This window comes from Bos javanicus, chromosome 9 (assembly GCF_032452875.1).
Source record: "Bos javanicus breed banteng chromosome 9, ARS-OSU_banteng_1.0, whole genome shotgun sequence".
Taxonomy (NCBI): domain Eukaryota; kingdom Metazoa; phylum Chordata; class Mammalia; order Artiodactyla; family Bovidae; genus Bos; species Bos javanicus.
Window position 1 is genome coordinate 101,167,762 of NC_083876.1, and position 11,551 is coordinate 101,179,312.

Below are 11,551 nucleotides of genomic sequence, written 5' to 3' on the forward strand. Positions count from 1 at the left end.
TACAGGAGTTGCATTAAAACCTAGTAGGAATAAAACCAGCTTCCCTGGTGGCTCAGCTGGTAAAGAATCTGCCTGCAATGCAGGAGACCTGGGTTCAAACCCCGGGTGGGAAAGATCCCCTGAAGAAGGGGATGGCAACCCACTCCAGTATTCGTGCCTGGAGAATCCCATGAACAGAGAAGCCTGGCGGGCTACTGTCCATGGGGTCACAGAGACTCAGACACAACCGAGCAACTAACACACACACACAGGAATAAAACCAAGAAAAACTTTCAAGTGGCAAATAGTTTACAAGAAGCATGGCCCGATGGAAAGCAGGCACAGACACACCAAAGGTGCAGGCCTTTACACTTCAGTTCTAGGTTCACACTCATAGATACAGGAGGTTCAGAGCATCGAGCTTGAACAGCTACGATTAAAGTAAGGGTTCTGCCACTAGGTGGAGAAATTGCCCCAATCTAGCACAGGTGTGGTTCTGACTCACTCCTGGGAAACCTTACTAGCAGGGAAGATGTTAACAGATGCCTTATTGTTCAAATGACTGTGGTGGCTACACCTGGCACCTACAAACTCTAACCCTTTGCCAGTTCACTCTATGTATCTTTGCTTGAATGGAGTAAACATTCCGTTTAATCTTCATGGCATCATTATGGTCTACATCCCGTCACTATCCACATTCACCCCTCAGTGTTGGCTCTCTTGAAAATCATTTAACAGCATTTGCATTTTTGTGGCAACGTAGTCCATCTATTGAGTAAATAAATATATGAACATTTCACTTCTAGTCCTGCCACTGATTGGATAAAATGTTAAAGTCCATCACAGACTGAAAAGCTCCTCCAGGATAGTCATATGCACAAGTAAAGTCTCATTCCGAAAGAAGGGTTTTAAATAATAACTAGACCAACCGAATTTTGCACATTGCCTTTATTTTGCAGAAAATACTTTCTGCTGATTGTCTTTGGCTAGTTTGTCAAAAGAAAAACATAAACATTTGTAGGTTTAACAGTACAAGAGATCAGCTACCTATGCTCAAAAGCAAACATTCTAGCAGGCAGAGCTGGACACTGTTGTTTCAACGACCATCTGCTGTCCCCCAAGAGTGGCTCAATTCTGTCTCAGCTGGGCTGCGGCTAGTACCCCAGCTACAGGGGTCCCAAAGGGACCTGGAAGCTACTGGAAAGCAACAGGGAGGAGAACTGGAAGCGTGCTTTTTATCTCCTCAGAGTATGACTGGAGAAGTTACAAAGCCTGATGCGCCAGAGGCATCTCCGGGCTGTATGTAAGAGAAACACAGCTTCTGGATGCTGGCCGGTCACTGTTACTGAGGGTCCTGGCGAGGGAGGCCCCCGCCTTGCTTCCACACCTGCAGCACAGAAAGGACCCAGGACGCATCGCCACCACGGAGGAGGAGCACAGCGCTGGCGGTGGGACCCCTGATACATAACAGAACATGAACCTTCTTCCTCTTTTCTTGGAAGGGCGGTTAGCAGGCCTGACCCCCTTCCCGCGCCCCACGAGACTGCCGCTCAAACACTGCAGTCCCGGCCTCCTTTCAGGCACAGGCTCCGGCTCACATGGACGGGGGCGACACGGCCGTCCACGAGGCCAGGAGGCGGGCCTGGGCCGAGGCGTCGTACTGGCTGTCGGCAACGTCTGTGGCCGTGGCGGCCCCCTCGTACAGTGGGGACCCCGACGAGGAGGATGCCGAGACCGGGTGGGCGAGGGGGGCAGAGTGGGCGGAGGAGCCTCGAAAGAACTGGGCTCCCAGCCCGCTGGGCACGCCCGCCGCCTGGGCGCCCGGGGCAACGGCGGCGCTGCTCACGGACCACAGGCTGGGGTACTGGCTGAAACGGAAAAGTGGGGAGACAGACGGGTCAGAGACCTGGGCAGGCGCTCCAGGAGGGGACAAGAGACCCCCGCCAACCCCACCCCAGACGGCCGGGGCATAAACGGCTCATTTCCTCTGTGTGATTAAATCACACTCGGACACGGATAGAGGTCACGTCTCATCTGCCCACAAGAAGCAAAATCATTAGGAGCCGCCTAAAAACGCCTCGACATGCACTGTTAGCTTCCGCTCCAAAGACCCCAGCTTTGTGCTCAAGCTGAGAACCCAAGTTCTCAGACGCACCGAGTCCGATGTTTCAGAGGATGTGCGTACGCATCCGTGTTGACTAGTAATTCCTGGGCCTCCCTGGTGGTCCTGGTTAAGAATCCACGTGCCAGGGCAGGGGACACGGGTTTAATCTCTGGTCTGGGAAGATCCCACATGCCCCAGAGCGATCAGCCCACGAGCCACAACTACTGAGCCTGTGCTCTGGAGAGCCCGTGAGCCGCAGCTCCTGAAGCCCACACACCCTGGAGTCCGTGCTCGGCCACAAAAGCAGGCATCACAACGAGAAGCCCCGACTCGCCACAACTAGACCACGTCCGCGTAGCGGTGAAGGCCTGCCACAGCCAAAGAGTTAGGAAATAAACAAATCTTTAAAAAAAAAAAAAAAGGCTAGTCATTCCTAGGAGGGAGACACATGTGGATGGTGGAGGGCGTCCTCTGGTGACGCCCTGTGGGCACCACGTGTCAGCACATGTCAGCGTGGCCCCTGGAGAAGGAAGAGCCCCAGGACTCAGACCTGGAAGTAAACCCCCGTTAACCCACTTTGTCAGGTGAGCCTTGCTCCGAGCCCACCTTCAAGGCTCTGCTTCCCCGTCCCTGAAGGAAGGAACTGGAAACGGACATTAGCCCTCCCCTGTGTGAGAACACAGGCCCGACCAACACTACACCAGGCTGACGTTTTGCTTCTGAAAATGTCCCTCTCTTCTAGCAGAATCAATCCTTCCGTAAATGAACGAGGAGGGCTTAGGCTGTGGCGGGCTATGCAGCTGACCAGGCCACGTCCTACACTTGAGCTGCCCTTGGACTTGCAAGCAGGCGTGATGAAGGGAGGCAGGGGACTCTCCCCATTTTACAGATGAAAGGCAGCAAGGCTCCGAGATGCACTCGAGTCCTCAGGGGGACCCCGTTGTAACCTGCAGGTCATCCGACTCACCGCAGTCTTCTAGGTGACCTCGGAGCCCTGGAAAGGCTTCCTGGTTATGTATTGCTTGCTCTATTTTTAAGAGTAGACATTGGATTCCTACTTTAAAGGAACTGCTTCCTAAACATAAAGAGTTAAGATCTTAGGCAAATTCTGATATTCTGTACAGTCCATGGGGTTCCAAAGAGTCGGACGCAACTGAGCAACCGAGCTAGCATCCACACAGAAACTGCACTGCTTTTGAGGTCCAGGTGCCTTGTCCGTAGACTCACTCTGCTGTGAGCCAACCTGTTCAATCATTTAATACCGGTGACTCATTTCCTCCTTAGAAAACGTGGAAAGGGCTCTCACTTTTTCATTTTAGTTTTTATTATAAAAATCCTATGAAGAAATATAATACGTTGACCGACCAGCTTGATTTTTTGAAGCCAACCTCCCTCTATACAATTTTCAATTTAATAATAAAATAGTCATCATTCTTTTCAAGTTACCTGTATGTGAAGAAACACCCTGATTCTATATGCACAGAAATCCAACAAATGTATTTCCTTAATTTGATAGTGCCTGTCAAAAGAGATTCTGGAAACTTGTCTTCAAGATTCACCTACTGACCCCACAATCCTGTACACCTACAAGCCTGTGAAGATGGGCTGAGGCTGGGGTTGTTTGGTGCCCTTTTCCTGAAGAAGCGATGCTCAGGAGGCTTGTCCATCGCATGGACCAGTAAACAGCAGAGCCAGGAGAGGGTCCCTGCTCCCTACCATGAGATTCCAGCTCCATCCACCCTGAAAGCACCACTGAACTCCCAGAGGACAGGTGAAGCAGGAACTCACAGCAGTCATGTAACCCGGAGCCCCGGACATAGCTGGCTAGTAGTCAAGTTACCAATAACAACCTGTCACCCATAAGTGAAGAGCAGGATACAGGCTAATGGATGGGATGGGATGACATCACAGGCACTCACGTTCCCACACTCTGCCTCACTCCCCAGACATGCGTTACCTGGAGCCTGCAGGAGGACCAGCGTTCGGACCCATGGGCAGCATGCTGGTGTGGGCAGACATTCCAAGGCTGGACCAGTTGTCATGGGGCTGGAGCATGGACAGACACGCAGATGAACTGTCGGAATAGGCTACAGATGTAAGAAAGTGTCATTACTGATGGGGGCTTCCAAGAGGGAAAAAACACACTGAAACGCTACCAACAGCTGGAGCTACATCACCACCTGCTTAATCAGTCATCAGAGGCCAATACTCATTGTCAGTGTACATATTGGAATATATTCCAGCACCCAGGCTTTTTCTTTATCATTAGATCAATAGCTATCCTGTACAAAATGGACTCCTACAGTCACATGATTAAGAATTAATTATACTGAAAAATCAATGTAATTTTTACCTGTCTTTTCTGCAAAGGATTATTGCTTAAGAATTAAAAGGGCTTTGAAAACCATTTACTCAAGGCAAAATTTAAAATATGATCTAGGCTCTAGCTGGACTCCTATTTCCTTCCCAAATAAGCTTCTTCCATTTCAAATCAGCTTTAATTGCTTAATTGTTTTATGGCGTTCATTTGCTTTTTTCCTCCTTTCAGAGCCAGACAAAATGAAGTCTGGGGCATCCGTGGTATTAGAGGGAATTAGGTCCAGGGGTCTTCGTGGTCTGGCCCGGTGTTCATACCACTCAAGCCTGCACCTAGGGGCAGGGATAAGCCTGTATCCCCTAGGCGCATGTTAGACCACCAAGTGCTGGACCACCGGAGCTTCTGACTCTGTGGGTCGGGGGGGTTTTCAGATGATGCTGGAGCCACTGACCCTGGCCTCATACTTGGAGAAACACTCTTGCGTGTCGTCAAGCTAGTAATCCTCGTGCCTGGCTGGCCCGGCATCATCACCTTACAAGGTTCTCAAAATATGCAAGCCTGGGCCCAGGGTCCCAAAGAAAAGAGGCTCAAGCGGTAGCAGTCACATTCAGCCCCGAAGCCCCTGGCCTGGAGGTCTCTGTGGTCGAGCCAGCAGCGACATGGACACAAAAGGTCCCTCTCGAGCCAGTCAAGAGCCTGCTCCCTGGACGCTCACCGACTGCCTCTTCCTTCCCGGAAGTCTTCCCAGCATCCCAACCCCGGCCGCCTTCCGCTTCCGCTCGGGACTTACTTGGAGAACTGTTGCGATGCGCGTACGGGGTGGGGTAGGGGGCTGGCCGGTGGCTCCTCAGGGCCGGGTACCTTTCGCAGCCGTGTGTGGAGGGGAGCGAGAGGGGGCCTCCGAACTGGGGGTGGGGGGTGGCGGGTGGACACAGGGTGCTGGTTCCGGGGATCAGCCAGCCCCCTGCTGTGAGAGAAGCACGCTGCGGACCCCGCTCGGCCTCCCTTCCGTCATCTAGGACCCCGCTCGGCCTCCCTTCCGTCATCTAGGACCCCGCTCGGCCTCCCTTCCGTCATCGAACAGGCAAGACGGGGCTTCCCTGCGGTCCAGGGCTCAGGACTCCAAGCTCTCACTGCGGAGGGCCCCGGTTCAGGCCCCGGTCGGGAAACTAAAAATCCCACGAGCCACGTGGCCGGAAACGAAGCTAAAGGACAGCGGGGCAGAGGCCAGGGAGCGACGGGTCTCCTCCTCAGGGTCCGTGGACACCGAGGGCCTGACCAGGCTTCAGGGGTCGTGGGCATCACCCGTGCGGCCAGAGAAGGGCCAAGGTGTCCAGACGCGCAGGGCACCCAAGAACCTGAGAGACTGACCCCAACCTCTGCCAGCCCTGCGGCTTCCTCAAAAAATCCCCCCTGCCAGGATCCTCCCAGAATATCCCCCGCGACGTGCTGACCCTCCAGGCAGGTCAGTTTTCAAGGCCAAACTACTGAGCGTGAATAAATGTTAAAACAGACAAAATTCAGACTCAGGACGCACAGGGAGAGCCCTGCCCCCAGCTTCTCCCCGCTTCCCTCCCCGCTGCAGACCACACCGTCACGCGGAGGAGTCTCGTCCTGCCTGGACGGGCACCCGTGTTCTCGCTTTTCTTCTGCGTTCGGCTCACCCTTTCCCACCTTACAGGTCAATCAGAGAATCATTCCAACACTGCCCTGCCCTCCTTTACAGCTCCCGTTTCTTCTCCATTCCCTTTATTTTCCTCTTTTTTAAAAAAAATTTCAGAAAAGCAACCACGAGGAGGACAACTACTCGGGCTCCAAGTCCCAAACTCTAACTGCAGACAGCATTCCAACGAGAGGAGGGTCCAGACCTGTCCACAAAGCTCCGGCCCACGGCTGGCCAGAGCAGTTGTTCATATTCTGCTCTGTGAGGTGGCAGCCGTGAGCCACTTAGGAGAGCTGTTTGTTAAAGTAGTCCATGAAGGATAAAGAAGGAGGGAGGGAGGGAGAAAGACTGAGAAAGAAAGGGAAAACAGTTCTTTGAGGAAGCCGGCGCTCTGGTTCCTCCCGAACTTAGAAGTGAGCAGCCAGCAGTAACTTTTCTCTCCCAACAGTTGCCAGTTTCTCATCTCTGAGTCCTTACCCCGCCTGGATGGGTAGAGAAAGCCTTTTCCCCTGATAGACTCTGCTACAGACCTGCATCACTCCACTGATTACCTCACTAACTCCTGAAGGAGGCCAGACTGAAAGCAGACTTGCCCATCCTGCGAGCTGCTGTCTCCAGCATGACCCAGTGGGCCATTCCCAGCCCCGAAGCAAGCTGGAGGAGAGCTACACATGATCAGAAGCACCGTCCCAAAGACGGTCCTTCCGTTCTCAGCCATTAACAAAAAGACAGACCATCTCAGAGTGGATGAGAGCCAAGTTCTTCTCCTGCCCAACACAGCAGAGTCTGAACACCGATCAGGGTCTCAGCAGTCCATCCTAGCCGTGGCTGGAGCCGCCTCGTGTGTGCTCAGCCCTCGGTCATGTCCATGGACTCTGATTCCATGGACTTGTAGCCCTCCAGGCTTCTCTGTCCATGGGATTCCCCAAGCAAGAATACTGGAGTGGGTTGCCATTTCCTCCTCCAGGGGATCTTCCCGACCCAGGGATCGAAGCTGGGTCTCCTTTGTCTCCTGCACTGGCAGGCGGATTCTTTACCATCATGCCACCTAGGAAGCCTCTGGAGGGGCCTCAAAGCAAAAGAACCCAGGCTCCTCTGTCAGGAATCCCGTGAGCTGGTCGGGGGGCGCCCTCCAAAAGGCCCGATGGAGCAGAGGCTGACGACCAGCAGTTCGATGACCAGTAGGAACAGCATCAACACGCAGGGCCACTGCCTTGCACAGCCAAGAGCGGTGTGCTCCCAGGGGCACCCAGAAGCTCTGTCTTCTATATCCCCAGCCCCCTGCCCCAGACAGGCTCGTCCCTGAGACAAGGTGCCCCTGGGCAGAGCGCAACAAACCGTACATTGGTTGTACCCAGACTGCTGGCCGTCTCCTGCTTCTTCCAGCATATCTTTGTGATCGCTTCTGTCAAGAAAGTGTATTGAATGGTCAAGGAGAACATTCAGGAAACAGTATCTGCAGCAGTAGCGCATCATTCTGCACACTTCTTCCCCCAAGGGGTATCGTTAGCATTCTCTCACCTTTCCTTTGCATCGAGGAAAGCTTTTGCAAATGGGTTGTATTTAATTTTAAGAGCTGTGATCTGAAAAACAAGAAATTGCATCTACTAGTATCTGCTCGTTAGTCAGAGGATTTAATTAGGCACCAAGAAATCAGGCACCACCAGTACCCCCTTTAAATATTCAAATATATTCAGACTTCTTTCCAGGTATATTTTCCTATTTGAATCTGAAGTAGACAAGTAATTATAATATTTCATAAAGAACAGCACATTTATGTAAAGCTTTTAAATGCTGATTTCCTAAGTGGAATTCACAATAATAAATTTAACCTACTGCTGACAAGGGCTTCCCTTGTGGCTCAGCTAGTAAAGAATCTGCCCACTATGTGGGAGACCTGGGTTCAATCCCTGGGTTGGGAAGATCCCCTGGAGAAGGGAAAGGCCACCCCCTCCAGTATTCGGGCCTGGACTGTGTAGTCCATGGGTCCCAAAGAGTCGGACACGACTGAGTGACTTTCATTTCACTTCTTCACTGCTGACAATATTCCGTGTGCATGTCTAACAAAATATTCTGTGTGCATGTCTAACAAAGTATCTAAAAAAATATCCCGTCTAACAAACATGGCTCAAAACATAACCCAGGTCCGCTTAGGGAGAGTGACTTCTAGTCTGGCTGGCGGGCAACACTCTCAGCCTGACCAGCTAATCACCTACTGTCTGTCCTTTGTCTGTGTCAGGCGTAGACACAGATCCACAGGCTCTAAACTGCATGCTGTGTCTACTTGACTCTTCACACAGCACAGACTTGGAGGGGTGCCCCCTGACCCTTTCAGGAAGGTTTTCAGAGTAAGGAGACACCCCACCCCCCTCTCTCTCAAGTCTTGTTCTCAAGAAATCTTACAGTCCTGAACCTGAATGTTTGATTCATCTTTTCATTTTGAGCATTTAGTGGATGCTTCTAGATTTAGACCCTTCTAGGGAAAAGTAAAGGAGCAAGTGCCTGAATGAGTACTTATTTTAAAACTTTCCTCCTTCTGTCCCACTTGGTATTTACCGTTATGGGAAATTATTTGAAAAGGCATTAAATATCGGTCTAAACCTTAGACTCTAAAGGACACTAATCTCTCTCACACACACACACACACACACACACACACGAGCCCCCTGACTGCCCGTGCCTCACCTCCTCGTTTTGGTAAGCGGTCACCGCGATGAACTGGGTCTCCGGGAAGCAATGGCTGGTGATCATACGCTGTGGACCCCCAACTCTCACGATGTGGATTCGAGGCTCATACTTATGTAAGGAGTTCAACATGATCTGAGAGAGACACAAACACAGGAACTGAGATCCTCAAAGTCCCACCGTTAAAGACAACAAAACTTCCATTTGTCCTGATGTAAACGCAGAAACTGCAGCTCACAGGAAAATGTCTTCACTGCTGACGCTGGGGGCCTCCCTGGTGATTCGGGGCATAAAGAATCGCCTGCAATGCAGGAGATGCAGGAGACACAGGAGACGAGGGATACCTGGATTGGGAAGACCCTCTGGAGGAGGAAATGGCAACCTGCTCCTGTATCCTTGCCTGGAAAATCCCATGGACAGAGGAGCCTGGCAGGCTACAGTCCCTGGGGTCACAAAGAGTCGGACAAGACGGAGCGACTGAGCAAGTTGAAGGTGGTAGGTGGCCCGTCAGGCGCTGCTCCCACGACTAGGTCGGAAAGGGGATGAGAGGCGCTGCACAGGATCAGAGGCAACGCCTGCCCTTCCGGACATGCTCGACCTGGTGGAGCAAAGTTCTACGGCTTCCAGGGCAGCTGTAGACAGCTTGGAACGCCTGAGCACCAGCGCCGCTTTCGGGAACACTCCCCAAGGAAAGACTATCTGTAGAAAAGGACAGCTTTGCAAGTCTGTTCAGACTCCCAGCAGTCAGTCCAGGCACATTCAGCTCTGAAGTGAGCACTTACCCTCGACATGCATATTTTCTCTACCCCAGGGAAGCTGAAGGCTAGGCCGCAGAAGTGCCCTCTTAGCTTGAGAACTGCCTGCCTGTTCAAAGGTGAGGCTTCGCGCCCTCTCCCCGAGCTCGCTCTCCAGGCCCGGGTGTTACTGTCGTCAGCTTACTATAAACAACACTGAGGGCTTAATTGAGGAAGGCAGACCTCACCTCCAGGCCAGAGCGCCCTTCCACTTTCTGCCACGAGAAGGTGCAGAGTCGCAGGCCCCTCCTAGAGTCGACCCCCGCCCCCCACCCCTCACACCTACCTGGCCCCTGCCCCCCACCCCTCACACCTACCTGGCCCCCTCCATTGAGCTTGTTGGTGAGCTTGACTTTGCTGAAGGAGACGGGGGCCTTCATCCAGTGCGCCCCGAAGTTGGGCGAGTCGGGGTGGATGTAGACGCAGCTGGGCGCCTGCGGCTCCGGCTTGCCCCCCGGCACCCACTCCCCATTCACGTACTTCCAGCGGTGGTTGTCAGCCGCCACGAAGTCCAGCAGGAAGGAGTACATGGCGTTGGGGTCTAGGCCAGACACGTTCACCTTCAGCACCGGGAACATCCTCCTGAAAAGGAAGGAGGACCCCGGATGGGATCGTGAGGCCGAAGGCAGGGGCGTCTGTCATTTGGGGCACAAAGCTCCCCCTGGGAACTTAAAAGGGGCCACGCACGGTGCTCCTTGCCAGGACTCACCTAGATCCGCATGCGCCCACCCCACCATCCCTCATCCCTCGGCCTCTGGAGGCAGGTGGGACAGGACCTGGTAGAGGCTGCAGCACACGGGTCAGTCCGGGGGCAAGAGTAGGCGAGGCATAGGTCCCCCGAGTTCCGGGGGAGTCCCTCTCCCTAGGGTTGTGTTGGTTTCTCAGTCCTGTCCGACTCTTTGCGATCGCATGGACTGTAGCCCACCAGGCTCCCGTGTCCACGGGATTCTCCAGGCAAGGATACTGGAGCCTGTTGCCATTTCCTTCTCCAGGGGGTCTTCCCGACTCAGAAACCAGAACTGGGGTCTCCCGCATAGCAGACAGCTTCTTTACTATCTGAGCCCGCAGGGACGCCACCCCGTCCTCCCCAGGAAAGTGACAATTCTGCGAAGAAGGCCTAGAGGCAGAGGGAGAGGCCACACGAGTCTATTCCCAGCCCAAGCGGAAATGAGCGGAAAGATTAGGCGAGGGTGTTGCCGGGCAGGGATCCGGCGCGCCCACCTGCCGTTCTTGGTGACGATCATCTCGTTGGTGAGCTCCTTGAAGCGCAGCCACAACTCGCTCTCCTCCAGGCCCACGCGCAGCTCGCGCTCCGTGGGGTCGCCCTTCTCGCTGCCCGCCTGCAGCTCGCTCTCCACGGCGCTCAGCAGATGGTCCACCCGGTACTGCAGGCTCTTCCCCGGGCTGTCGGTGCCCGGGGAGGTCATCCTCCTGCCGGCCCGCGCCCCGACGCCCCCCCAAATCCCGACTGGCTACGCAAGCGCCACCTTCGCCGCCGCAGACGGCCGCTCTTCCAAGAAGACCCAAGAAGTGCCCAGACCCGCGACGGCACAGACCCAGCGCCGACCTCCGTGGAAGGCGACGATCTGGAGAGGAGGGGGCGGGGGAGAGGGGTGGGGGGGAGGTTATTCCACTTGAACTCCCGCAAGGAGGGACGAGAGTAGGTCTCCTAGGAAGGAAAATCGCCCCTCGGCATAAATAGAGCCTGCAGCCTGGCGCAGGGGGGCGCGGCGGATTGGGCCGCGAGCCCTTTGAAGCGCCGGGGCCGCCGCCCATTGGCCGCGCGCGGCCATATCAGACCCCGCCGGGCGGGCCGCGGAGGCGGGGGGTCATCAATGGGCTCCCGCGCCAGCTTTTTGTAAATCCGGAGCCGGACCCTGCGAGCCCCGGCCCAGCCCCTACACCTCCGCCCTCCCCCAAATGTTTGCACCTCCATCAAAGCGTCTGGGCGGGCCCCGAAGGCCGGGAGGAGGTGGGGGACGGGGTGGGCGCGGACTGGCCGGCCCGCG

The 11,551-nt window shown here is 54.4% G+C and overlaps 1 protein-coding gene across 1 annotated transcript; it reads right to left on the bottom strand.

Annotated features, from left to right (window-relative positions):
- Positions 1–912: 912 nt before the first annotated feature.
- TBXT (T-box transcription factor T) lies at positions 913–11,150 on the bottom strand. The gene is made up of 8 exons (XM_061428526.1): positions 10,764–11,150; positions 9,860–10,124; positions 8,749–8,883; positions 7,585–7,646; positions 7,407–7,468; positions 5,191–5,367; positions 4,041–4,170; positions 913–1,847 (listed from the first exon to the last, which is right to left on the bottom strand). Exons 1-8 carry the CDS (start codon positions 10,967–10,969, stop codon positions 1,574–1,576), a joined length of 1,311 nt encoding a protein of 436 aa, XP_061284510.1. The 5' UTR covers positions 10,970–11,150; the 3' UTR covers positions 913–1,573.
- Between the last annotated feature and the right edge of the window lie 401 nt (positions 11,151–11,551).

Coding starts and splice junctions, on each gene's coding strand:
- TBXT (XM_061428526.1), bottom strand. CDS start 10,969: ATGACCTCCCCGGGCACCGACAGCCCGGGGAAGAGCCTGCAGTACCGG. Junction 7,469..7,584: donor TTCCTCGATGCAAAGGAAAG/GTGAGAGAATGC, acceptor CTTTCTTGACAG/AAGCGATCACAAAGATATGC. Junction 1,848..4,040: donor GGTCCTCCTGCAGGCTCCAG/GTAACGCATGTC, acceptor TTTCCGTTTCAG/CCAGTACCCCAGCCTGTGGT.